The sequence below is a fragment of the Corythoichthys intestinalis genome, chromosome 12 (assembly GCF_030265065.1).
Source record: "Corythoichthys intestinalis isolate RoL2023-P3 chromosome 12, ASM3026506v1, whole genome shotgun sequence".
In the NCBI taxonomy this organism is placed as follows: domain Eukaryota; kingdom Metazoa; phylum Chordata; class Actinopteri; order Syngnathiformes; family Syngnathidae; genus Corythoichthys; species Corythoichthys intestinalis.
The window spans coordinates 26,955,965-26,983,121 of NC_080406.1; the positions used below are offsets into that span (position 1 = coordinate 26,955,965).

The 27,157-nt window shown below is 38.6% G+C and overlaps 2 protein-coding genes across 3 annotated transcripts in view; one reads left to right on the top strand and one right to left on the bottom strand.

Annotated features, from left to right (window-relative positions):
• zgc:152951 (uncharacterized protein LOC569013 homolog) lies at window positions 1-26,122 on the top strand. Of its 2 annotated transcripts, XM_057852185.1 has the most exons (13): window positions 1-198; window positions 1,281-1,520; window positions 1,608-1,715; window positions 2,515-2,754; window positions 2,842-2,968; window positions 8,129-8,281; window positions 8,406-8,588; window positions 9,448-9,521; window positions 10,928-11,125; window positions 11,210-11,347; window positions 11,492-11,581; window positions 15,055-15,198; window positions 15,315-26,120. In XM_057852185.1, the coding sequence occupies exons 2-13, from the start codon at window positions 1,281-1,283 to the stop codon at window positions 15,441-15,443; spliced, it is 1,824 nt and encodes a 607-aa protein (XP_057708168.1). In that variant the 5' UTR covers window positions 1-198; the 3' UTR covers window positions 15,444-26,120. The 2 variants fall into 2 exon arrangements, with proteins under 2 accessions (XP_057708168.1, XP_057708169.1); XM_057852186.1 differs by lacking the exons at window positions 8,129-8,281; window positions 8,406-8,588 and having other exon boundaries at window positions 15,315-26,122.
• Window positions 20,299-27,157, bottom strand: part of LOC130926880 (zinc finger protein 654-like) — a 32,363-nt gene continuing 25,504 nt past the window's right edge. Inside the window, exon 11 of the mRNA XM_057852184.1 lies at window positions 20,299-23,339. Coding sequence (XP_057708167.1) covers window positions 22,391-23,339 — 949 coding nt within the window. The 3' untranslated portion in view covers window positions 20,299-22,390. The remainder of the gene's footprint in view (window positions 23,340-27,157) is intronic.

The window sequence follows — 27,157 nt, forward strand, 5'->3', positions numbered from 1 at the left end:
GCCCACATTAGCTCAGTCGCCGTGAACAGCTAATCGATGTTCGAGCAGGCTGAACCTAAGATTTGACACATATTTAAATTAACACGAACCTGAGAAAAAACAACTGTTGTCTATGAATTTACCCAACGGGATAATTACACCACTGGGTGTTAAGTAACTGATTCCCGAGGTACAGGAATATTCGAACTCGATTTACAGGTAATGTCATCATTTCCAGGTATGTGACGTGAACTAATATGTATTTCCTCGATACTTCTGAGTAGGATAAGAATGAAGTAATGTCGTGATTGTGCGTCTTCAATTGTGTAATTAATCCTGAAAGCTAGTCGTAAATAAGATAGTCAACGAAATTTAGTTTGGACTTTGTCGCTATTCTAAATGACATTTTACTTTGGCTGCCAGTGAAGAAAGTGTGTTGAGATAAATAATTGTATGTGTAAACTCAAAATAAACATACCTTTAACCGAATACAACAAATAGAAGAGTTTTTTTCACGTTGACCTTAATATCGATTAAAAACAATGTGTTTACAGATTTTTAATTTTATGACATGTTTAGTCGACTAATACGAGGTTGAAGTAGGCTTTGTTTTCTTTTTCTCTTTGGAAAAAAAAAAAAAAAAAAAAAAAAAAAAAAAAAAAAGATATGTACTCTGAAACCAGGCACAATAATTGATTTGACTAAATGTTTACAGACAGTGTCTGACCAAGTGTTGGCAAGCTTCCGTGACAGGTTCGATTGTGAAGACCAAACTGATTTAAAAATTGCTGAGTAATTTCCAAAAAGTCAAACAATCAACACTGCTGGCCAAAAGTATTGGCACCCCTGCAATTCTGTCAGATAATGCTCAATTTCTCACAGAAAATGAGTGCAACAACAAATGCTTTGGTAGTAATATCTTCATTTATCTTGCTTGCAATGAAAAAACACAAAAGAGGATGACATTTTTAATAAATCACTATCATTTTACACAAAACTCCAAAAATGGAGTGGGAGAAATTGATTATTATCTGACAGAATTGCAGGGGTGCCGATACTTTTGGCCATCAGTGTATGTGTACCTAAAGATTGTTTCTTGGGAAAAAAAAACAGATGGTCTGTCCAAATGAAAAACAGATTTTAACAGGCAACAGTTATTTTATGAACACTACCAAATGTCTGTCACAAAAAGCATTAAAAAAAACAACAAGTCAGAGGTAAACTACTCATGTGTACACAGAGAGAATGTGTGTTGTTGAAATGTATTGTTCTATGCAATGTTGTTTTCATTGCTTCTGTAGATGGAGGAGTTTAAAAACAGTGACAAAGGACGAGTAACCATCTACACCATCCAAGGTTGCCCGCACTGTAAGCAGGCCAAGGCCATTCTGGCTCGATTGGAAGTTCCGGTCTGTGTCGTTGATCTCAATGAGCATCCAGAGCTACAGTTGCCGGTGAAGAAGCTGACAGGACGGGTCGCAGTGCCTCAAATATTCTTCAACAGCCAGTATGTTGGGGGAATTGAACAATTTCAGAAACTGGTGAGGAGACAATGTGTTGGTAATAGCACAGTGTACTTTGACAGATAACTGATTAAGTGGAGTTAATCATCTGTGTCCCTTTTGAAGTCTCCAGAGGAGCTGGAAAAGTTGGTAAAGATGGTCAAAGAGGAACCTCTCACAGGCGCCGCTCCGCCGCTACCAGAGACAAAACGGTCACAGGGTGCTTCTTTGGAGGTAAGCCACAGTGCCATTGGCTTTACACTTATTGATGACACTGCGCACGATAGACACAGGAACATTCAGGTCTTTGTAGATGGACTTGTAGCCTTGAGATTGCCCATGCTTCCTCACAATTTTACTTCTCAAGTCCTCAGACAGTTCTTTGGTCTTCTTTCTTTCCTCCATGCTCAATGTAGTAAACACAAGACCACAGTACAGAGGTTGAGTCAACTTTAATCCATTTTAACAGGCTGCAAGTGTGATTTAGTTATTGCCACAACCTGTTATGTGCCACAGGCCAGTAACGGGCTGATAATTACACAAATTAGAGAAGCGTCACATGATTTTTCAAAGGGTGCCAATATTTTTGTCCGGCCCATTTTTGAAGTTTTGTGTAAGATGACAATGACTTAAACTTTTTTCCATTCTCTTTTGTGTTTTTTAATTGCAAGCAAAATAAATGAAGATATTACTAACAAAGCATTTGTAATTGCAATCATTTTCTGGGAGAAATTGAGTATTATCTGACAGAATTGCAGGGGTGCCAATACTTTTGACCAGCAGTGTATGTGTACCTAAAGATTGTTTATTGGACCCCCTACCCCTAAAAACAGATGGTCTGTCCCAATGAAAAACAGATTTGAACAGGCAGTAGTTATCTTATGAACATTACCAAATGTCTTTCACAAAAAGCATAAAAAAAAAAACAAAAAAAAAACACAGAAGTAAACTATTCATCTGTACACAGAGATTAATGAATGTGTGTTGTTGAAATTTATTGTTCTATGCCATGTTGTTTTCATTGCTTTTCTAGATGGAGGACTTTAAAAACAGTGACAAGGGACGAGTAACCATCTACACCATCCAAGGTTGCCCGCATTGTAAGCAGGCCAAGGCCATTCTGGCTCGATTGGAAGTTCCGGTCTGTGTCGTTGATCTCAATGAGCATCCGGAGCTACAGTTGCCGGTGAAGAAGCTGACAGGACGGGTCACAGTTCCTCAAATATTCTTCAACAGCCAGTATGTTGGGGGAAATGAAAAACTTCAGAAACTGGTGAGGAGACAATGTGTTGATAATACCACAGTGTACTTTGACAGAAAACTGGCTAAGGGGAGTTAATCATCTGTGTCACTTTTGAAGTCTCCAGAGGAGCTGGAAAAGTTGGTAAAGATGGTCAGGGAGGAACCTCTTACAGGCGCTGCTCTGCCGCTACCAGAGACGAAACGGCCACAGGGTGCTTCTTTGGACACTGATCGTGATGAAAAACGTATGTTGCACTATTTAGTTTTGTAATAAAGAACAATGTTTTGGAATAACAGTCACGGATAACGATAGAATTTTACATTCAAGTGGTTCACACCCTGACAAAATTTAGCAGACTTTGGCCTCTTGAAATGATCCAAACTCTCTTTGTATGGTATTTTTTGCTACAGTGTTTATAGAGTTGTTATTGTGTAGTACCATATTTAAAAGTTGATCCAAGTGGTTAGGAACTGTTGGCAGGTACATACTTGTATGCAATTTTTGGTCTTTCGACATAAATTGTGCAACAGTGTGCTAATGTCCTGTAAACTGAAATCATAAAGGCTGGACTTGAAAGTACGCTCCACGGAAGGACTTTAAACCATGAATATACTACTACATAACAGATCAAAACACTTTTATAACAATTTAAAATTTTATAGTTGTAGTGTTTGTGTTGCAACGAGTTGGTATACAGTATGCGTGAGGATCAATTGCCAGGTGGGCGGTTGTGGTCGCCACTTTTGTCACATACAGTGAAGAAAATAAGTATTTGAACACACTGCTATTTTGGAAGTTCTCCCACTTAGAAATCATGGAGGAGTCAGAAATTTTCATCATAGCTGCATGTCCACTGTGAGAGACATAATCTAAAAAGAAAAATCCAGAAATCACAATGTATGATTTTTTAACAATTTATTTCTTTGATATAGCTGCAAATAAACATTTGATCACCTGCCTCTCAGCTAGTCTTTCAGGGTTAGCTCTGAAAGACCTGTTAGTCCGCCTATTAAAAGTCCATCTCGACCCCATGCACTTGTTTGAGGTTGATCGCTGCATAAAGACACCTGTCCACCCCACACAATCAGTAAGACTCAAACTTGTAGCATGGCCAAGACCAAAGAGCTGTCCAAAGACACCAGAGACAAAATTGTACACCTCCACAAGTCTGGAAAGGACTACTGAGCAATTACCAAGCATCTTGGTGAAAAAAGGACCACTGACGGAATAAGCTAATCATAACTCTCAATCTCAATCGGAGTGGAGCCCCATGTAAGATATCACCTCGTGAGGTCTTAATGATCCTAAAAAATGTAAAAAATCAGCCCAGAACTACATGACAGGAGTTGGTCAATGACCTGAGAAGAGCTGGGACAACCGTTTTCAAGGTTACTGTTGGTAATACACTAAGACATCATGGTTTGAAATCCTGCATGGCATGAAAGGTTCCCCTGCATAAACCAGCACACGTCATGGCCCGTCTTAAGTTTGCCTATGACCATTTGAATGATGCAGAGGAGTCATGGCAGCAAGTTTTGTGGTCCGATGAGAGCAAAATAGAACATTTTGGTCGTAATTCAATTCACCATGCTCGGAGGAAGAAGAATGATGAGTACTATCCCAAGAACACCATCCCTGCTGTGAAGCATAGGGGTGGTAGCATGGGACAGGACGAGTGCACTGTATTAAAGAGAGGATGAGATTTTGGGGAACAACCTCCTTCCCTGAGTCAGGGCATTGAAGATGGGTCGTGGCTGGGTCTGCCAACATGACAATGACCCGAAGAACACAGCTAGGAAAACCAAGGAATGGCTCCAAAAGAAGCATATCAAGGTTCTCGCATGGCCTAGCCAGTCTCCAGACCTAAACCCAACTGAAAACCTTTGGCGAGAGCGCAAACTCAGCGTCAGCCCAGAAACCTGACTGATCTAGCGAAGATGTGTGTCGAGGAATGGGACAAAATCCCTCCTGCACTTCGTGCAAACTGGTGAAAAATGACAGTAAAGGTTTTACCTCTGAAATTGCAAACAAAGGCTACAGTACCAAATATTAACATTAGTTTTCTCAGGTGTTCAAATACTTACTTGCACCTGTGTCACATAAATAAATCTAGAGCTGAAACGAACACTCGAGCAACTCGATTAACTCGAGTTCAAAAACTGGTCCGAGTAATTTTATTCACCTCTAGTAATCGTTTAATTTTGGCAGCTCTAAGCATCACGTTTTGCCCAGACTACTTCTAATGCGGGACAACATGCTGATGTCAAGTGCGTAGAGGAAGAAGCAATAAAAAAAAAAAACTTACTGCAGCCGACAGCCGCTACAAAAGACGCCGACGTTTTAAAAACTAGCCCGCATGATGCTACAGTGCTAGCAGTTAGCGTCTGATGCGTCTCATAGAGATCACATGTATGTTGAACTAGATGCGAAATGACAGAGTCAGTGGCGCTGGTAAACAGCCGCCATCTTAAAGCAGTAGACTTCTAAGCGCTAATAAATAAGATTAACGTTACTGTCACTCGCTCACGTAACGTTAGCCCTGCGGAGGGCTAGGTTTCAATTAATTATGACCACTATCGATGCGTGGCTAATGTGTCTTACATACTGGCTTTAATCTGTGAAAACATAGTGTTGTAGAGTGATGAGGGTGTAAAATAAAAACTTAATAATGCTAACTGTCAATTTTAGCTCAGTAGTCATTGCTGGATAAAACACCAAGTAGCAGTGGTCCCTAATGTTCTCCAATACAGCAGGTATCATACATTTACATTTATTTTGAACACTGCAAAAAAATCCTATCAGGATTTACAGTTGAGACTAACTTAAAACTTAACTAGAACTTAAAAATAGTTTGACACAAATAGAAATTCAATTGAAACACGTGGAAAAACACCTGACTTTTAAGTGATGTGTGTTATCAAGCGTAATGGCATTTTTAGGTAAGAATTATATATATATATATATGTATATATATATGTATGTATATATATATATATATATATATATATATATATATATATATATATAGTACTGTGCAAAAGTTTTAGGCAGGACACCTGCCTAAAACTTTTGCACAGTACTGTATATTTTTATTATATTATGTATATACAGGATATACTGTATGTATATTTTTTCCCCAAGTGGAAGCTTCCATGATCCTAATAAATTTAATAATTAAAAAAAAATATGCACAGTACTGTGTATATATAGATATTATAAGATCTAAATGTTTTTTGAGTGAAAGCAGTGAATTAGTCATTTTTTAAAATTCTAGTTACATCTGAGATGCAGTTGTTGGCTGTTTTCAACAATGTACATCGAAAATAAAGACATTGATTGACTGAAAATGGGTTAATATTAGATGAAATGTCTTGTTTTCTCATGTATATATATATAATTGCTCTTCACCTAAAATATATATGTTTTATCCGATTACTTGATTAATCGATAGAATTTTCAGTCGATTACTCAATTACTAAAATACTCGATAGCTGCAGCCCTAAATAAATCGTAAAAAAAATCATACATTGGGATTTCTGGATTTTTCTTTTTAGATTATCTCTTTCACAGTTGACATGCCACTACGATGAAAATTTCAGACCCCTCCATGATTTCTAAGTGGGAGGACTTGCAAAATAGCAGGGTATTCAAATACGTATTTTCTTACAGTGCCTTGCAAAAGTATTGGCCCCCTTGAACCTTGCAACCTTTCGCCACATTTCAGGCTTCAAACATAAAGATATAAAATTTTAATTTTTTTGTCAAGAATCAACAACAAGTGGGACACAATCGTGAAGTGGAACAAAATTTATTGGATAATTGATACTTTTTTAACAAATAAAAAACTGAAAAGTGGGGCGTGCAATATTATTCGGCCCCCTTGCGTTAAGACTTTGTAGCGCCACCTTTTGCTCCAATTACAGCTGCAAGTCGCTTGGGGTATGTTTCTATCAGTTTTGCACATCGAGAGACTGACATTCTTGCCCATTCTTCCTCGCAAAACAGCTCGAGCTCAGTGAGGTTGGATGGAGAGTGTTTGTGAACAGCAGTCTTCAGCTCTTTCCACAGATTCTCGATTGGATTCAGGTCTGGACTTTGACTTGGCCATTCTAACACCTGGATCCGTTTATTTTTGAACCATTCCATTGTAGATTTGGCTTTATGTTTTGGATCATTGTCCTGTTGGAAGATAAATCTCCGTCCCAGTCTCAGGTCTTGTGCAGATACTAACAGGTTTTCTTCCAGAATGTTCCTGTATTTGGCTGCATCCATCTTCCCGTCAATTTTAACCATCTTCCCTGTCCCTGCTAAAGAAAAGCAGGGCCAAACCATGATGCTGCCACCACCATGTTTGACAGTGGGGATGGTGTGTTCAGGGTGATGAGCTGTGTTGCTTTTACGCCAAACATATCGTTTTGCATTGTGGCCAAAAAGTTAAATTTTGGTTTCATCTGACCAGAGCACCTTCTTCCACATGTTTGGTGTGTCTCCCAGGTGGCTTGTGGCAAACTTTAAACGAGACTTTTTATGGATATCTTTGAGAAATGGCTTTCTTCCTGCCACTCTTCCATAAAGGCCAGATTTGTGCAGCGTACGACTGATTGTTGTCCTATAGACAGACTCTCCCACCTCAGCTGTAGATCTCTGCAGTTCATCCAGAGTGATCATGGGCCTCTTGGCTGCATCTCTGATCAGTTTTCTCCTTGTTTGAGAAGAAAGTTTGGAAGGACGGCTGGGTCTTGGTAGATTTGCAGTGGTCCGATGCTCCTTCCATTTCAATATGATGGCTTGCACAGTGCTCCTTGAGATGTTTAAAGCTTGGGAAATCTTTTTGTATCCAAATCCGGCTTTAAACTTCTCCACAACAGTATCTCGGACCTGCCTGGTGTGTTCCTTGGTTTTCATAATGCTCTCAGCACTTTAAACAGAACCCTGAGACTATCACAGAGCAGGTGCATTTATACGGAGACTTGATTACACACAGGTGGATTCTATTTATCATCATTGGTCATTTAGGACAACATTGGATCATTCAGAGATCCTCACTGAACATCTGGAGTGAGTTTGCTGCACTGAAAGTAAAGGGGCCGAATAATATTGCACGCCCCACTTTTCAGTTTTTTATTTGTTAAAAAAGTTTAAATTATCCAATAAATGTTCTTCCACTTCACGATTGTGTCCCACTTGTTGTTGATTCTTGACAAAAAAAATTAAATTTCATATCTTTATGTTTGAAGCCTGAAATGTGGCGAAAGGTTGCAAGATTCAAGGGGGCCGAATACTTTTGCAAGGCACAGTAACTGTATACTGCTCAGTAAGCAGCGAACTTCGCTATGAGAAGATTATGAATGTGGGAAATGACGAGTCTTGAAGCGTAAATTTCTACTGTTGTACTCCTCATCAGGGTTTGAGTGTGAGAAAGATGAAATGGCTGACATGGTCGCTGAACTGAAAGATGCCAATTTGATTGGCAATCAGTGGAAAGGTCTGACTTTATACAAGAAGAGCTTTTCAAAGGACCAACTGCTTGCCTGGCTGCAGAATGTCAAGGGCAAGGGTAAGCATGGCTGTAAACTGGCAGTAAAACTGGCTCTTTTGTTTTTAATATGAAACTCCAATACGAAACTCATTCATAACTGCACAGTCACATTGAGCGTTGACTGTAGCGTTGTTTGTACCAGACCATTCTCAGGCCCTTACTGTCGGCCAAGGATTGTTGCTGAAGAAATACATGGTCGTTGCCCGAGGGGAGTCAGATGGCAAATTTGAAGCAGCCAGTGGGGACACGCTGTACAGGTTGCTGGAGGATGACCCACATTCGGCTCTCAACGCAGGACAAACTGCGTCCTGCAGTCCTGTTAAGGGTAGGTCAGGCCTGGACTGGCCGTGGCCTGCGTACGTGTCGGACTGTTTCCGCACAAGCTGATTGTCCTTCAATCTTTTTCAACCTGTGCTTTGTCAGTGCTGCTTGCTCAGTCTTTGGTGGGGTTTCAGCTTGGCTTTTGTCAACTGGTGGTTTTGGTGGTAAAAGAAACAAAAACAAAAGATCCAAATCTTCCACATCTCATGACTCTACGCTCACCGCTAGTAAAAATAGTTACCATACCTGTATTCGGAGTACTTCTTATAACATTTTTATCCTTCCGTTTTAGATCAATATTTACAAATAATGTAAAAATTGAATCCGAATCGCCAGTAAATGATCAACCAAATACTTTAGTTGATTTATACTGATCAATTATTCCAAAGCTATTTAAAAAGTTGATGCTTAAAAATGCAGCCCATCCTAAATTGTTAGTGAAACCTGTATTTTACCACCAAATTGTGCTTTGGTTTGCAGTCTTGCTTTGAGGTGTCTTTCAGTGAAGGCCGTATTTGAGTGTTGCTCCAAGGTTTGATGTTGTTTTTTTTTTTTTTTTGCACAACAATAATAACTGCACTTGGTGGGAACTACATTCCTCTTGCATTTCCTCTTTTGCTCATTTGTCATGTGCGCTTCTGTGGTAAGTGGATTTTTTTGTCATCTTAACATCAATGTCGTCCATCTGTCCTTTTTTAGTACTGCTTATCATATTAAGCTCCACATGAGAGCTGAAGCCTATCTCAGCTGATGATGTTGTGCAAAAAGCGGTGTCCGTCCTGGACCACATCATGTAAAATTGTTTGTTATCATGTATTATGAATAAAAGAATGTTTTTTTCCCCCCTTTTTTCCTTCTCTTAGCGGCTGAACTGTCGTTGCAATTACGAGAGCTGATTCTCAAGTTGTTCTCGGAGCATCTTTCTGATGATGGCAAGGTGATGAGTTGCGTGGATTAAAGTTCTCCGTCATAGTGACGGAAGTCTTTCATAAGGGGGTGCTGGTGGGTGGAAATGCATGAGGGAATGGAGCCTTTGAATAATTTAACAAGCATTCAAATCCTGTCTTGTCATGTTTTACGGATATGTATTAGGTTTGTTGTGCTGCTACAGCCCTCTGCTGGGTCTGAGTTCCTATTTTTTCTTCATAAATTAGGCTCTATTATTATAAACCAACAAGGTTAAGCTATTGGATTACAATGAATCCAGTGTTTACAATACATGCAGTTTGCCCATGATCACTTCCCAGTTCTTATTTTTGTCATTGAGACAGACTAGGCTAGATTGTGGCTTCATTAAAAAAATATTTTTTATTGGGTTACCCATTTCTGCTGATTCGCAAAAAAAAAAAAAAAAAAAATGATGCAGGTTGTCATAGTCCTTTTTTTACAAAACGGTCCATGGCATCAAGCAAACCTGTGTCGGGAGCATAAGCTATTGAACTATTGTTATTGAAAATAGATTTTCACTGAAGACTTCATTTTAAATGTCCAATTTATGAAAACAGGTTGATTTACCTAAACTGAATTGAGCACCTCGACAATATTGTCCCCCTAATGTTTAGTCATGGCAATGTTTAAAAAAAAAAACGGTTCCGTGAAATTATTGTTTTTTTCACTTTAATCCATGTTAGTTGCTGTTGTCATGTGATTGGTTCACCTCTGAGGGTTTTCGGTTTATTATTAACATATCGTACGGTGTTTTGTGGTTATGAACTCTGTGATGAGTTAGTTTCTCCAGGTCTTTAGCGGAGTCCTTATTTTTCTAATAAATTAAAAATTTCTTGCTATGTAACTGCTTCTATTTCACAATACCGTAAAAAGATACAGAATTAAGATAAGTGTTTAAAAAAGATTGAAAATAAAAAAAAAACACATTCGTGTGAACCGTATGACGTTAAAATGTGGAATTTATCAGTTATATGACATCACATTATCACATTAAAACTTGGAAGTTATCAAAGTTTTTAAAACTTTCCACATTAAAATGTGAAACTTGTGTTTTTCACGTGAAACTTATCATGTTCTAATGTGAAAATAATTAGTTTAACGTGATATTAAACATTTTTGTGACAGCAATATGTCTCTGTATTAAATATATAATACACTGGGACAGCAAAGAAATATGTTCTACTTCCTAGTAACCTGATCTGAAACCAACAAAACACGTTTATAAAAAGTGAAGGCAACAAGACAAACAATCAACAAGGGATATTTCAATTGATCCAAATACTAATTAAAAAAACATCCTCCATTAGTTCCAAATTCCTTCACACTTTAATTTCCTTAATGATTACACATACACATGGGTCTGTTGTTCTAATACTAGTATTTTTTCCTCCTCAGTCGGTGGACTACAAAGGCATGTCAGCAAACTCTGCATTTGAGCGCTACACTGAACTCGCCATTCAGCTGCAAAGGGTTGAACTCCTATCACTCTCCCGTGAGGAGACACTTGCCTTCTTCATCAACATTTACAACGCTTTGGTCATCCATGGCTTCCTTCGCATTGGCGCTCCCACCAACATATTGCAGCGATACAGAGTAGAAACCGATCGTTCCGAACCGCCTCATTGCTTCCTTGAACCCCCCCAACAGCTGCTATATTTTTTATCTTTTTGTTTGTAGTTCTTTAACTACGTCAGCTATCTGATTGGAGGAGAAGTTTACACCTTACAGGATATCGAGAACGGAGTGCTCAGAGGGAACAGGAAAGGCGTGGGACAGCTTCGAAGACCCTTCTCTAAAACAGACCCCCGGCTACAGGTATGCCAAGGAAAAACACACAATGCTAGAGGTACCAACAGAACAGGCGACAGTGGAACACAATCTGTTTTCTGATGCTTTTTGAGTTTAAGTTGCATACGATTTGAGACTTTTTTTTCAGTTATTTCCTGGTATGTCCACCAGGTAGCGCTCAAAGATGCCGAACCGCTCATTCACTTTGCCTTGAACTGTGGTGCCAAAGGTTGCCCTCCCATCAAGACCTACACACCAGAGGTAGATAGATGGATTCTGTGTTTTTAACTCACCAACTTAAGGGTTATGCAGGTCATTAAAAAGTATTAAAACTCATTAAATTGATTCTATCAAAATTCAGGCCTTAAAAAGCGTTAAACTAAATGTTTGAGGCGATAAAACATGTAAACTTGACAGTTAAAAAAAACTTTTTTTTTTTTTTAACTTAGAGAGTTGTCCGATATAAGCATTTTAAAATGATATTGTATAATATCGACATTGGTTTTTCAATACCGGTTTTGCGCCAGTATGCGTGTTGCCTTCAAAGTGAATGTAGAAGCCTTCTGCCTTTGTACAAAGGCTGGTCACAGCTTAGCACAGCAGTTATGCTTATTGACCATTAGATGTCTCCAACCAAGATGCTTGGGATTTGTTATGTGAGCAGACCATTTGCATGCAACAATAAATGATTGAAAAATAATGAATTATAAACTCATGACATACCTCATTCACTGTACTGAAGCTGTGTGCCTGTGTTGTTGCCAGATGCACCATGTGAGCCATATATGATGTGGCAGTGCTTAATTGGCACTTTGCACTTGATCCAAAACTGATGTTTGCACTATTTTGATTTCAACAGTAAATATAGTTATGCAAAATAGGCATATGAGTTTTCTACAACTTCAATTGAAGTTATTCTCTTATTTTTCCACAGAATGTTTATTGGAAAACCTTGACGTTACTTTTCCCTCTTAATTTTTAATTTTTCTGAGCAGACACACAAGTTCCCTAAGCACACTGCGGACCACTGTGAGCAACATCAGCTGTATACACACCATATCACGCCTGTTCAAAACCTTGGTTTTGAGCCAAGTTACATGGCTTATTAAAAGAATGAAATTACAGCAGCAGTTTTTATTAGTGTACTTTTGATATAATTGATTTGGCCCACTTAAAATGAAAAAGACAAAAATCTCATTGTTCATGAAAAGTGTACTATTTAACCACAGGAAGAGTCCTGCTTTGGCCTGGGTAAGGTCCAGTTGTGGCATGGGTGAGTTAATAAATAAAATATAATGAACAACCACAATGGGAGTATATCAAACTCCCAAATTAAACTGTTCAGACAATAAGGAAACTCAAGATTCCTATTCTCTGTGTCTAAGCAGCTATACAGGACAGGTGAAAAACAAAAACAAACAAACACAAAGAAAAAAGTCTCATTCAGTTTCACTGCTTGTTCTATTTACATATACTTCAACAGCCATTACATCTTAAAAAAAAAACACATTTCTTTTTTTACTTTGGCTTGATGACTGGAGTATCACTGCCTGTTCATTTCGCAATGATAAGGTGCATTTAGCACCTGGGTAAGGTCCAGTTGTGGCATGGGTGAGTTAATAAATAAAATATAATGAACAACCACAATGGGAGTATATCAAACTCCCAAATTAAAACTGTTCAGACAATAAGGAAACTCAAGATTCCTATTCTCTGTGTCTAAGCAGCTATACAGGACAGGTAAAAAAAAAAAAAAAAAAAAAAACAAAGAAAAAAGTCTCATTCAGTTTCACTGCTTGTTCTATTTACCTATACTTCAACAGCCATTACATCTTAAAAGAACCGCATTTCTTTTTTTACTTTGGCTTGATGACTGGAGTATCTCTGCCTGTTCATTTCGCCATGATAAGGTGTTAACTTTTACGACTTTTATTTCCGCTGCATTGTTGTTAGCTCGCTAACTTGCACGGTGCATATGGGCAGGGCACATATGGACAACACTGTCAATTCTATGATTGGCTGCGTAGCGTAAGTGAAGTGAACTGTATCGTTTTACTGGCTAGACACCTATTGCTCAATGAGTTACGTTGTAAAATGGTTTTGTTGGTCTAATTCAGTGTTTTCGACCTTTTCTGAGTCACGGCAGGTTTTTACATTGGAAAAAATCTTGCGGCATACCACAAACAAAAAATGTTCCAAAATTACTTTCTTTACAGTATATTTAATTATAAAATCATTTCTCAATATTTATACTTAATTAGAGTGAAACCTGAGCCTTTTAGATGAATACAAAGCTGATATCCTGGCAGGAATTCAAGAAAAACAAAAAACTCTTCTTCTACAGCTCTGTTTTTATTTCTTCGTAGCAGTTAGGCTTAAAAAGCTCAGAATTATTAGACAGCATCTTGCTGACAGTGGCTTTGCAGGCAGGTAGTATTGATGTATCTGCCACAGTGTGGGACTTTTTGGATTAAGCAACAAGTTCAGCAAAAAGCTGACTTTGAGGGCTTTCTCATTTACCTTTGTAGTTTTTCTCCAAAAAGTTCCCTGTTTCTCTGTGTTTTCACAAAGGCGAACAAAATATTCATCGACTTGTTTGGAAGCGACGCGTGTTTCATTTGGAGATGACATTTAAGCTTGCTTGGCACCATGGCGTTGTTGCATAGCTGCTCGTGTCGCGTTCAACAACTGCTTAGATTTCTAGCCAGTAGCCACCTTACTGTCCTCAACAATGTGTTGGAGTAAAACACAGGGAAAGGATTGAAGTTCGTTACATATGGATAAAATTGAAAGGACACTTTATGAGTCTATACAGATGACGTACATTAGACGTGCTGGGGTCTGTGTCGCGAAATCCGAGCAGTCCTTGAACGCAACACGAGCAATACCTCGCTCATCTGCACACGACCGAAACCTTCTACCTACTCCTTCCTTCCTACGTATTTCGCCCGACGACGTAAAGACAGAAATGCAATACTGAATAATTTCTCGAGGCATACCGGTTGAAAAACACTGGTCTAATTAACTAGATTATATCAGTTCTAAAATTAGCTATGAATTAATACTGTAGCGCTTGCAAAAATTGGCAGCGGAATGTTGCTTCCGTAAAAGACTATCTCACTTTCACTCTTTTTCTCTGTACCCACCCACCAATGGGAGCGTCGTGTTGCCATAGCGAACCCACCAATATGTGCGTCGCATTGCCGTATTTAACACACCAATAAGAGTGTCGTGCTGACAGATTACTGCGACGCCGACAGTAGTCCTGGTGACGCTACAATACGTTCATGTTGAATTTTATTTTGTGCGCTGCATAGGTTTACTTGTGCGCTGTGTATGTGCAAACTGCGCACGCGCGCAGCTAAGAAGGAACATTGCTTGAAGTAGTTACGTTTATTATTATTAAAGTATCCAATGGGGCAACTCTATACAATTAGCCATAATATGTTAAGTCCACGACCGCATATATCGGTATCGGATTTTTGGAGTTGAAAATTACCGGTTATTGGTTAAAAAGTCGTTATCGGACAACTGTGCTTACAATTTGTGTGTTTGAAACTATGCAGTTGGCCATTAAATTATTTTAGTTTGACATTAAAAAGCATTAAATAAAATTTGCTGATACCTGTAGAAACCCTGAACTTCTACTAAACAACTCAGTGAAGTTGCCTCAACTCTATGTTCGATTTAGATTTTGAATCCAAAACTACAGTTTGTCGTTTTTGTCCCGGTAGAACATTGATCAGCAGCTTCGCACGGCAGCTGAGGCTTTCTTGGAGAACGACGACGCCTGCGTGGTGGATTCGGGGAAAAAAGAAGTCCGACTGAGTTCGATTTTCAAGTGGTACAAGGTTGATTTTGGAGGCACTGATGAGAATGTACGGGAAGCATTCCTGCTTACTAAAAAAAAAAAAAATTGTCTATTTACTGTTTTTGTGCTGATCACATCACTAAATTTCCAAATTATTGGTGCTCCTCTTTCTCTTCCTTCTAGCTGCTGCAGTGGGTGCTGAAGCACATGAGTGATTCCCCCAAGAAGACCAGTTTGAAGGGAGTCCTCGGGGACAGGAAGGTCAAAGTCAGCTACCTTCCATACGACTGGAGCTCCAACAGCAGCCATTGAAAACAGGGCCGTGTCCTGTGCATCTCTTTTACGTTCTGACGATGAGCTTAGCTATTCTTCCTCCCTTCTCTACCGTTTATGCAAAATTATTAATGGTGGGAGGGAACTGTCTGCACTTTACTATGTAATTGTAGGCTACTGCTCTTTTTCAGGTGTTACAAAGGCAGCACTGTTGTGCAGCACTACAATTCAGACAACCTAAGTCTTTTAATCCGAGACATATCGCCTGCATAATCATTTTGATGCAATAACACAAACTCAGGAGTCTTGCTTAACCTAAAATGAATTAATAGGCTCATTTTTAAGATGTCGTGTAAGCAGAGTGGAACATTCTAACCCAGGGGTGTCCCAACGATGCAGGGCCGACCCAGGCCATTTGGGGGCCCTAAGCAAAATAATGCAAAGGGGCCCACCATTTCGTCACAGTGTACTGTGAAACCCATACATGCAAGCCAACCCATAAGTCCATATTTTGTATATTAATCAGATTTTTGTTCCACTGCAAACTTCAAACTTCTCACCCCAAATGATTGTCAGTACTTACAGTAGATAGCGCCAAACCTTTTTCTAAAAGAGGAAAGAAAGAAGTTAAGGAAGAACTTTTATTTCTTTAAGCTTGTAATCAAGTATAAAAACTCACAAAAGTCAAATAAAGCAAACTGTAGTAAACAAAATAGAATATAAACTAAACAATTGCCAGATTGGGGGCCCCCTAGTGGTCAGGGGCCCTAAGCAGCTGCATAGTCTGCGTATAGGCTGGGCCGGCCCTGCAACGATGGCCCGCGGGGCAAAAGTGGCGTGCTGCCCAGTTTTTATTGGCCTGCAGCAAATTATGAAAATATCATTAAATATTGCACTCACAAGAAGCTTAAATTCAGCTTACATTCTGTTGCACTTTTCAACTTTAACACTAGATGGAGTTAGTCACAGTGCCTCGCTATGAGCTCAGGGGTCAAAACCTGAAATGTTGAAATCGATGTAGGAAATTGTGTAGAATTTCAGTATTTTGTTTTGCATAAATTTATATAAAAATAATCCAATCTTGGTTATGATTATTATTTTTTGCTGTCACTGGACATTTTCTCGTTGTTTTTCAAAATTAGTTTCAGACATGGTACTACAAATATACAGGTAGTCCCCATGTTACGACGGACTTTACTAACGCGATTTCGACTTTACGACGCCGGACTCTCGTCCGCCGTTTTGTCTAGTCTTTTTTTTTAGTCGCTTAAAGAGTACTTCGCAGTATCTTATTTTTTATTTTACTTTATTAATATGACGTGTTTTGTCCTCACTAAACGTGAAGTTGTTCAGCTTTACAGACAGCAAACTAGGCAATTGTGCTTTTTGAAGCTTTTTACTTCAATTTTGTCAATTTGTAAAGCTGTAACACACATTCGTACACTTATGTTCAAAACGACATGTATTTTCACAAGAAAACACTTTGACACAAATCAACTGGTGTTCAAACGTCCATCTAGTCTGATCAATATATAAATTCAGCAGATTAGATCAAGTCTAATTTGCCTACCAAATGTCCCCGAGCTTAAATGCTATGAATGCTAACGTACAAATGCATACACAAACATGTATTAGCTGAAACAACTTACAGCCTGATGTGGGCCGAACCAGAGCGCAGCTATCCTTTATCCATTTCAGATTTGTGAGTCTGCTCCTCAGTCATACAAGGCGACAGTCCAGCCAGACCCAACACTGCCACCAGAGGGCAGTGTATCCTCCATCAGTAAAGAAAATACAATGCGTTTAAATAGTTATTTTGTAGGGTTACTTAAAGGGTTAATTCTGACTTGCGCGGAAATTCGGGTTACGTTGCCAGCGTAGGAACGGAACTCGTTCGTAACCCACGGACTACCTGTATATACAGTACATATATATATACATATAAATACAGTGGGGAGAACAAGTATTTGATACACTGCCAATGGGAAAACCCATTGGCAGTGTATCAAATACTTGTTCTCCCCACTGTGTGTGTATATATATATATATATATATATATATATATATATATATACAGGGGTGCACATAATTTTTTTGCCCAGGTTCTCAGAGGAGGACCTGGAGATGTGACTTGGTCCTCATTGAGCTTGAGAGTCAACCCGCCTGATGCGATAAATTTATGACAAGCTTTACTTAGAGCCAATTAACTTTAATTAATTATATTAACAATTAATGCTTGATTAACGTCAAATGGCACAACAAAATTGCCATTACTTTGAAGTGAAATGTAAAGAAATAAAAAGCACCAATTCAAAATAAAGGGCATTATGCGGCTCCCACATTAACTCCAAGCCTTTTTAAAAGTGGGATGTCCTCCTCATAAGACCTCATTGAACGTGCATGTTTAGCTTTGTAAAATGCGAGCAAAAACACGTTTGTCAGTGCATGTCGCTGTTCATTACCTTTATTCCGCCACTTGTCCATAGGGCGAGTGGGGTCCTGTTTGACATCGATAGTTTGCTTAATTGCCACATGCTCTCTGTTTTTTTCGTGGGTTTTCAAAGTTTGGATGGCTGAAATTCTTTGACCCTACATAAAATGCGCTGCTCTTATCGGCGACATTGGGATTCTCACGGCACATTTTGTACCGCATTTCCGTGCGAGCATCATTTGCTTCTTGCCATGATACCTCCTGTAGCCACTTTTCAGCAAAAGTCCTTTTTTTCGGTAGCTCCGGTGACGTCTCTGTCGTCTGTCTGTCTTTTGACGGGGGTGGGGGAACACGGAAGTAATTACTCAGTGTGGCCTGCCTCTTCGACATTTTGAGAAGTTATTTTCTCGTGTCCTCCGCAAATACAGTGGTCAGCCATTGGTACGCAAAAGCGTATGGAAGCCGTTGAGGGCCAGCGCGTTTGTCTACGTCTAGTACGCATGCGCGCATGCGGACCACTTATGTGCACCCCTGTATATATATGTATATATATATATATGGCGGAAAACACAGACAAGACTGAAAAAGCAGTTTCTGCTCTTGCACTCCTCTTTAAAAGAAACTGCTGTATTTTAAGCCAAAACAACTGTTGTGTTTGATAGAACAATATGTCTATATGCTGGCATAGTAGATTCATGGAGCATTAAGCCCCCGAACTATTTTTAACTTGTCCGTTTTACCCTGAAAACCCCCGTTTACAGACATCGCAAAACCACTTTTGTTTCAACCCAGCCATAAATCAAAGGTAATTAACTATATTTACTATTCAAAATGTCTATCATTTAGCTTAGAATAATTGATGTCTCATATTTAAAAAAAAAAAAATTCACTCACATATTTTAAACTTTTAAACAAATGATGTCACAAACAATGAAAAAAATGACGTCTGTAAAAAAGTCACGGATATCTACCTCATAACTATCGCTTAATTGCATTTTATTTATTTTTTTGTTACTGTCACATTTTCTCCGATGTTAGATGATAAATAATCAATCCAAACAAAGAAAAATTGAAAAAAAAAAAAAAAAAAAAAACGTTTAAAAGGGTAAATATATGAAAAAGAAAATCCCGACCACTTCTTGATTTCTGTGCTTTTTGTATCGCGACCCTTGTTATACGTATTACCATGTTTCACCCATAAAATCCCCCCAAAATCCAGCTGTGGCCATTCACAGCTGTGTCTTGACACTCAGTGATACATGCTACATGAAGTTTTTGGATCGAAACAAGGTAAGTACGCGATAATATCGCGTTAAAATCTTGGCGTCTGTAATTCTACTCTCGCGTGCTCTCACCTCCAGATAGGCTTTTGCTGTTCAAAAAACATTTTTTTTTAAATGCCCTCCTGTTCAAAATTTTTCTTCCCCCAGAAAATTGACATTTTAAGCTTTCCAACATGCAAATCGAACAATTTTGAAAGTTGGCCAAATTTGGGCTCTCAGAGCGGAACTTCAAGTCACCTGAGTGTTTTCCGCCATACCTATATAAATATATATATATGCCATACTTATATAAATACACTGTATATATGGCGTACACTGTATATATGGCATTAAAAAAAACAAAAAAAAAAACAGCCAAACCCTAACTGGAGGTGAGAACATGAGAGAGCAGAATTAAAGATGCCATAATTTTAATGAGATCGCGTACTTACCTCTTTTCGATCCAAAAACTTCATGTAGCCTGTATCACAGAGTATCAAGACACAGCTGTGAATGGCCGGACGGATTTTGGGGGGGATTTTATGGGTGAAACATGATAATATAACTAGGGTCGCGCTGCAGAAATTGCAGTCATCAAGGGGTGGTTGAGATTTTCTTTTTCATATGTTTACCCTTTTAAACTTTTTTTTTTCTTCATTTTTTTCATTGTTTGGATCGATAATCATCTAAAATATTAGGGAAAATGGGACAGTAACAAAAAAAAAAAAATACAATTAAGCAATCGTTATGAGGTAGATATTCGTGACTTATTTACAGACCTTTTTTTTTATTATGACGTAATTTGTTTAAAATATGCGAGTGAATAATTTTTTAAAAGTTTTTTCTTTTAAAAACTAAATATTAGCTAAATATTAGACATCAATTAATGAGTCTAAGCTAACAATTACAGACATTTCGAATAGTAAATATAATTAATTGCTTTCGTTTATTGGCTGGGTTGTAACACACGTTTGCGTGACGTCTGTAAATGGGGGTTTCCAGGGTAAAACGGAAAAATTAAAAAATAGTTCGGGGGCTTAATGCGCCATGAATCTGCTATGGCAGCACATTGACATTGTTCTATCAAACACAACAGTTGTTTTGGCTTAAAATACGGCAGTTTTTTTTTTTAAAGAGGAGTGCAAGAGCAGAAAATGCTTTTTCAATCCTGTCTGTTTTCCGCCATATGTTTTCAAAACCTCAAATCTTTTATGGACCCCCGTTCGAACCACTTAAATGCATTTAGTGGCAAATTAGCCGTAGTTTAACACAAAGGAATACTTAAGGTCTAATTTGTAAAGCTTTTGAAAGGTGGTGCTTTTTTTTTTTTTAAAAGGAGTGAGCCAGCAAGCACACGTAGGGGCACTTGCTGTACATGCCCGAATATTGGTCGTCATAAAAGATTTATCAACACTTCAATCATTCTGCATGTTTACCTGAATTATTCTTAAAACCGCAATGTACACACAAAGCAACGTGGCGAATGTGTCGCTGCTGTTCCACCAGTTTTTAGAAAATCCACTTGTAATCTTTGATGAGTCTATGTTCCTTGTGAGATGTGTCCATTACAAATTCTCATTCACAAATAAGCCAAAGTTTCCAGTTATAGCACTTCACAGATAGATGCACTAAAATATTTGTTTGCTTTCATCGTTTTCACCCAGTGTATATTCGTGTTCGCGCGACGAGTCCTGTTTTTGTGTTTTACAACTGAAAATTTCCCCAAAGCAATAGTAAAAGTAGCATGTTAAATTTCAACTGCATGTAGGAATTCTGCCTAAAATCTTGAATGCACTGCCTGGCTCTTGGCTTGTCTATTTCTCTCAATAAAGCAGGGTGAATGGATTTTAGTCCTGCATAGAGATGTTTACTACTCTTAATTTACCGTAATTTTCGGACTATAAGTCCTTCATTTTGAATCCTGCGGTTTATAGTCCAATGTGGCTTATTTGTTGATTTATTTGGGTTAATGGCTAACAATTTGACAGCGGCGTCATGACTGTCTTATGACAGGCTTATAACACCACTGTCAAATAAAGTGTTACTAAATACCATAACTAGCTATTACAGAAACAACTGGAGCAGTAACTGAAGAAATAACACATATCATGAATTTTTAGTTATATCTGAAGCGCTGCAATGCATGTTAAGAGGCATGTTGGACGACAACAGCATTGACAGCGGAGGTTGACTGTCTCCCCCAAGGCAGCAGTGATGGCCAAATGAAGCCTCATGGTGGTTAATTTGGTCTTATAACAGTCTTATGATGCTGCTGCCAAATATAGTGTTACCGATTAATATCTTTTGGTGTAAATATCCCATGATACAGTGAGGACAGCTGCGCCTTATAGTCCAGTGCGGCTTATCTATGAACAAATGCCATTTTTGTATCAAATTTGGTGGGTGGTGGCTTATAGTCCAAAAATTACGGTACTAATTTATGATATTGCATTGACTTGTAGTTGACAGGGTTGTTTATATAAAGACCCCTGTACATTTTCTACAACTGGTATCAGGATGTGATGCAAAAAAAAAAAAAGTTTTAAACATTTCTGAAACTACAAAAGCAATGTTTGTAATATGCATCGCTTAAATGAAATAAACACTGAATCAACTGCAGTTTTTCATTTGTTTAATGAAACAGATTTTAGCCATTTTATGTAACAAAAATAGTTGGGTGTTATACCAAACAAATAATTTTTTTTTTTTTTTTTTTACATTTGTACACATAAATAACCTAGTCTCATACATAAAAATACTCAACATATCAAAGAATTGTACACAACTGAAAGTACTCATTTCATTTTAAGTGTAAATTTCCTATGTAAATTAATACTGAGGAGAACTGGGCAGACTTTTATCATTTCATACATTTTGGTGATTAAGTAGTTCCATTATTTTCGTGTAAACTTAATCACAAAGAGGAAGATCTTGAAAATGCAAATTTCAATCAGATATTCCTCAAAGACTTGATTGGCACTCTCTGCTTGAGAGTAACGCTTTTGGAAGACTGCCTGAGGAAAAAGATTTACTGTCCTAAACTATAAACAAATTTATATAAATTAAGACATTTTAGGTCTAGTTCAGAAATGATACAAGCTATAGTTGTGATGAAAGACAAGCGCTGAGAAACAGTTTGTTCATAAGTGTCCAAAAGATTAAAAAAGAACAAACAAAAAAACAGGTCAGTGTACATTACACTTCAGTTGCAGTCCCTCTTATATCCTAACTAAAGCAAACTAACTGATATACTGTACATGTTTTTTGGTCAAACAAGATTTCGATAAGGCGTGTTAACTTTCGTCATCAGAGTCGAACCCAAATAAAGGGGAGCAAGTGTTGAGAGCTTTGTGTTCTTGAAGTTCTTGAACGCTGCTGAAAGAGGAAAGACACTTTTCGCATCGATATCTGATCTTCTGTTCATGTTTATATTTGCCGTAGTATGCCTCTTTCTTCGGCGTATGATCCTTCTGGGCGACAAAACTACAAGACTGAGTTGGCACGTGATCTTCCTCATCCTTGGTTCTCCTCTTACGCATGGACAGCTGAGACTCGTCCATGTAGATGGAGGGCGGCACCCTGGAAAAGGCCATTTTGTTGAAAGGCGCGTAGGAAAACTCTTGAGGGTTGAAGCTCTTATGCTCGGAGATGACAGGCTCCCCCAATGGGTGGACGCACTCGGAAAGCGTCGCGACGCGTTCCAAGTTCTTGACGTTCAAAGGGTTTTTTGGCGTCTTTTGGGGGAGGATTTTTATTTTTTTTTTCTGAGGGGCTTCCTTCGTGACGGGCGTCGCGCTTCCCGTCGATACGTTGCTTTGCTCCGCTTCCTCCACCCCGTTGACGTGCTGCTGAGTGAGCTCTGTGGTCGTTAAACAATCCGCAGGTTTCTCAACACTCAATTGTTCCTGTTTTACTTGCTCGCTCTTCTGCCAGATCTCTTCCACTTTGATCCTCTGCTTCCACGGAGCTTCGCCGCTCAGCGTCTTCTGCTGCTCATCCCTCTGAGGAACCGGGATGTAGTGTCTCCACTCGTGGTCGAAGAGGCTCATTAGGTTAGAGAACTGCTTTTCGCAGTTGGCGAAAGCGCAAGTGGGACTGAAAGGGTTGTGGGTGGCTATGTGCTCTTTCAGTTCATGCACGGTGAGGAAGCGCCGGTCGCAGCTCGCATGGTAGCAGAAGTGAGGTGGGAAGGGGTCGTGGCGCCGGATGTGCTCCTTGTAATATTGGAGGAATTGAAGGTTGCTGTTGGAAAGGAAAGCAAAACAATGGTAATTAGAAAAGGCTATTTATTTTCCCTTTTAATTTAGGGACATTGTCGGGTCAATTGATGGCGCTAGACGTCCAGTTCATTTAAACTTGGAGGGGTGAATGAACTAACGATTAATCGATTAACTCGAGTATTCGACTAGAAAATAATCCTCGAATTAAATTTTGTTGCTTCGAGTATTCGTTTCATTAAAGTGGCGTTGTAATGGTTTATTTTGAAAGTGTTTGCATTTAGTTTTATTGATTAGGGTGGATACACTGCGCTCTGGTCTGCCTCATTTCACATGGCTGAATCCAACTGCTCCCTGTTAAGACCAAGGTAAAGTTGTTTTTGTTTAACCCTTTAACACCGAACGTGTCGGCAGTGACGCGTTTACGCATATCGTCTTTGAAGCTTCGTCACGCTGTAATTACATCACCCACGTGCCGCTGGTTGGTCTCATTTGAAAGTGCGGAAGTTGATGTCCACACCAGTTTTTATTTGAAGTCATTCGACCAAGAAAAACGGAAGATAATGTCATTTGAGTTTTATAGTTTTATAGCACTCATCAATATGCATTAAAACGCTGCATGGACAATGTATCTATCTCCATATTTCCATCATTTCTTGTTCTTTTTCAAAACCGAAAGCAGCACAAAAGACTATATATCCCAAGAGCCGTTGTGATGTCAAGAAGGACGAACCGAATGTGATCATTTTTAATAAATTTCCGAACAAGGCGCTAACTAATGAAAGGGAGGCATGCGAAGCAAACAGCGGCCGGTTGGTTTGAGCGAGCAACTTTGAAACGTGCAGAATGAATCTAAAACTACATTTAGCGCAAGCTAATGCATTATTTCATTAACTCAAGGAAGAAGATGAGCCGTATTTGTCGTTGTTTTCTTTGGATGAGTTGGCGTCTCAGCGAGTAGAAGTGACAGGAGCGCGCAAACGGCGAAAGAGACTGAGTAGGCTGTGTGACGTTGTGTGTGACGCAGCTCCTTGACCTGTTCAAGAAGCAGCTTTATTGAGTGCGCAAAAAAAAAAAAAAAACTATTGGGTCGCATGCCTGAAAAATTTGAATTGAACTGAACTACTTGTCAATATTTTTTACTTTTTTTTTTCAATGTTATATTTTTTCTTCACAATAATCTTTTCAATTTTTATGTAGATGTGTGTTCGAGAAGCTTGATTGCATGTACGTCTATACTTTTGATAAGGTGATGGGTACAACACCTAACTTCACAAAGAGATATCCTCCAAACCCTTTTTGTATTAGATGATATATATAATTTTTTTTCTCACTATTTTGCACTGTATATAACCTGTTTTGACCATAGTATGTATAAAGGCCAAAAACGCCTATGGCCATACCTGCTGTTTGTGTTAAATTGTCAAACAAAAAAACTATTCAATCTTATTTTTTTCCACTGAATGTTTATCCTAACAAGTTGAATAAATATTATCAAGCTTCAAAACGGTTGGTCGAGCATGTTTGGTTGTCAATGGGACATCAACATTATAAATTTTGAAAACATATTTTGGAATTTTTTTGTCTTTTGGGGTCCAAAATGTGGATTATAATGGGTCAGTGAAGAAAACAACAGTTTGGACATGAAGTTCAAGGTGTCCTGAAAAAAGGGACCCAACTTGGCCAATGTAAACAATTATTTCTTTGAAATATAAAGGCAACATCAAATGCATGCAAATTCGGCCAAAATAGGCTTAGGTGTTAAAGGGTTAAGCTAATGTTTTTAAATGCATTAGTAATTTAGTTTATAGGTATATTTAGCGTTTTTTTTTGTTCAAATATGTGTCCGAACCATTTGTTAAGAGCATTATAAAAAAAAACCAAAACAAAACAAACAAAAAAAAACATAGCATTTTATAGCATTTAAGCGGCCTTTTGCTATGTAAGTTAGCCAATTGTTCTTTTGTTGTACATAGATCCTCTCTCTCTTTTTTTTTTTTTTTTTTAATCTGAATAGTATAAAACATGTAGAGGCAGTCCTATGTTCAGGCAGTGCAAATAATTGAAGTGAAGTAGCAGCAGTTGACAGTTAATAATAATAATAATAATACATTTTATTTGAAGGGGCCTTTCTGGCACTCAAGGTCGCCGTACAATCATTAAAAAAATTTAAACATATTAAAAGTGAGACAATTAAAGTATAGAAAGTTTAGGGAAATTTAAAATACTAAAAGACATATAAGGGCAGTTACAGGTAGAGTTGGGTGTCGTCGGCATAGCAGTGAAAGTGGATGTTGAATTTACGAAAATATTGCCAAGGGGAAGTAGGTATATGATGAAGAGTAGAGGCCCCAGGACAGAGCCCTGAGGCACATTGGAGGTAACAGGGCAGGGTGTAGATTCAAAAGACTTTAGTTGGATATATTGGCTGCTCTCAGAAAAGTAGGATGAAAACCAGTACAACGGGGTGCGGGTGATGCCAATAGTGGAAAGTCGGTAGAGGAGTGTGGTGTGACTAATTGTATCAAAGGCTGCAGATAGATCTAGGAGGATGAGGATGGAGAGCAGTCCAGAATCAGCTGCCATGAGGAGGTCGTTGGTTATTTTAACGAGTGCTGTTTCAGTGCTGTGTAGTGGGCGAAAACCAGATTGAAACTGTTTATAAAGGTTATTCTAGGATAGGTGAGAGTGGGGTTGGGAGGCGACTGTTCTTTCGAGGATTTTGGAGATGAAAGGGAGGTTGAAGGCATTAGTTAAGGCATTGAATAGTTGAGGCATTGAATATTACAGATTAATATTGCACTTAAATAAGTATTGCACATAAAATATGTGTGAATAGAAGTTGCAGAAGTTGACAGTGAGGCACTGAATATTACATTGAGTAAGTATTGCACATAGTATATTGTAAGCTTGAGAACGATAAACCGATACGACCGGATATCCGGTTTTACAGGTGAGAGATACAGCTGTATCGATAGTAAAGTTACCATTCGACAGTAATTAGCCATTAAATATTCAATGAACCGATAGTAGAGATAGAATTCGGCTATCGCGAGCACAAGAATCTGCTTCTAATGCCTAGATCAATGCTTTGCTTAATATGATCATTTAGCTTTTACCTCACATGCTGCGCTTGAGTCATTCACCACACAGCACACTTAGATTGTGACCGCTGTCGTGGTTGCCTCAACTTCCCATTCATTTCGGCAGAACCGCTAGTAGTCGCCGTCATTACCCGATTGTCACTGGCGTGTCATAACAACGAGAGAGCTAACAAAACCATTGTAACGCACGCTCCGTAGCATTTTCTTCACAGCCCAAAATGAAACTAGTAGCGGCAACGAAGCAACATGCTAAAACAATGGACAGTTTGCGCACTACCCCAGCGACGTGCAGCGATTGATTTTCAACGCACCCAGGAAAACAAAAGTCGGACTTCCAAGTGACGAAGGTAGCCAGATCTGTTCGCATGTGAAAGAATAGGAAATCGGAAAAAAATAATTGATGTTTGGGAAAAGCTGCGACTTTTTTGTGAATAGTTGCTTATAGTATTATTCATTTCTTCTTCTGATGTGCAATGTTTGGTATGTTTATACCCGCTGGCATATTTATTTTGTTTTTTGGTTTGTATTATTGATTATTTTCTGTCTATTTCTGTGTTTGTATTGCTGTTTATTCTGTTGTGTTGTTGTTAATAAAAAAAATAAAAAATAAAAAAAAGACAGCTAGTGTGAAGCGGTACAGCGATCGTGAGTTTTTAACCCTAAAAATTAACCCACTACAATGGTGGAAAGGGCGGCATATTGTTTCCACGAAACGCAGTGTACTCAAACATGAACATGT

Coding starts and splice junctions, on each gene's coding strand:
- zgc:152951 (XM_057852185.1), top strand. CDS start 1,281: ATGGAGGAGTTTAAAAACAGTGACAAAGGACGAGTAACCATCTACACC. Junction 2,969..8,128: donor CACTGATCGTGATGAAAAAC/GTATGTTGCACT, acceptor ACTCCTCATCAG/GGTTTGAGTGTGAGAAAGAT. Junction 15,199..15,314: donor TTGGAGGCACTGATGAGAAT/GTACGGGAAGCA, acceptor TCTTCCTTCTAG/CTGCTGCAGTGGGTGCTGAA.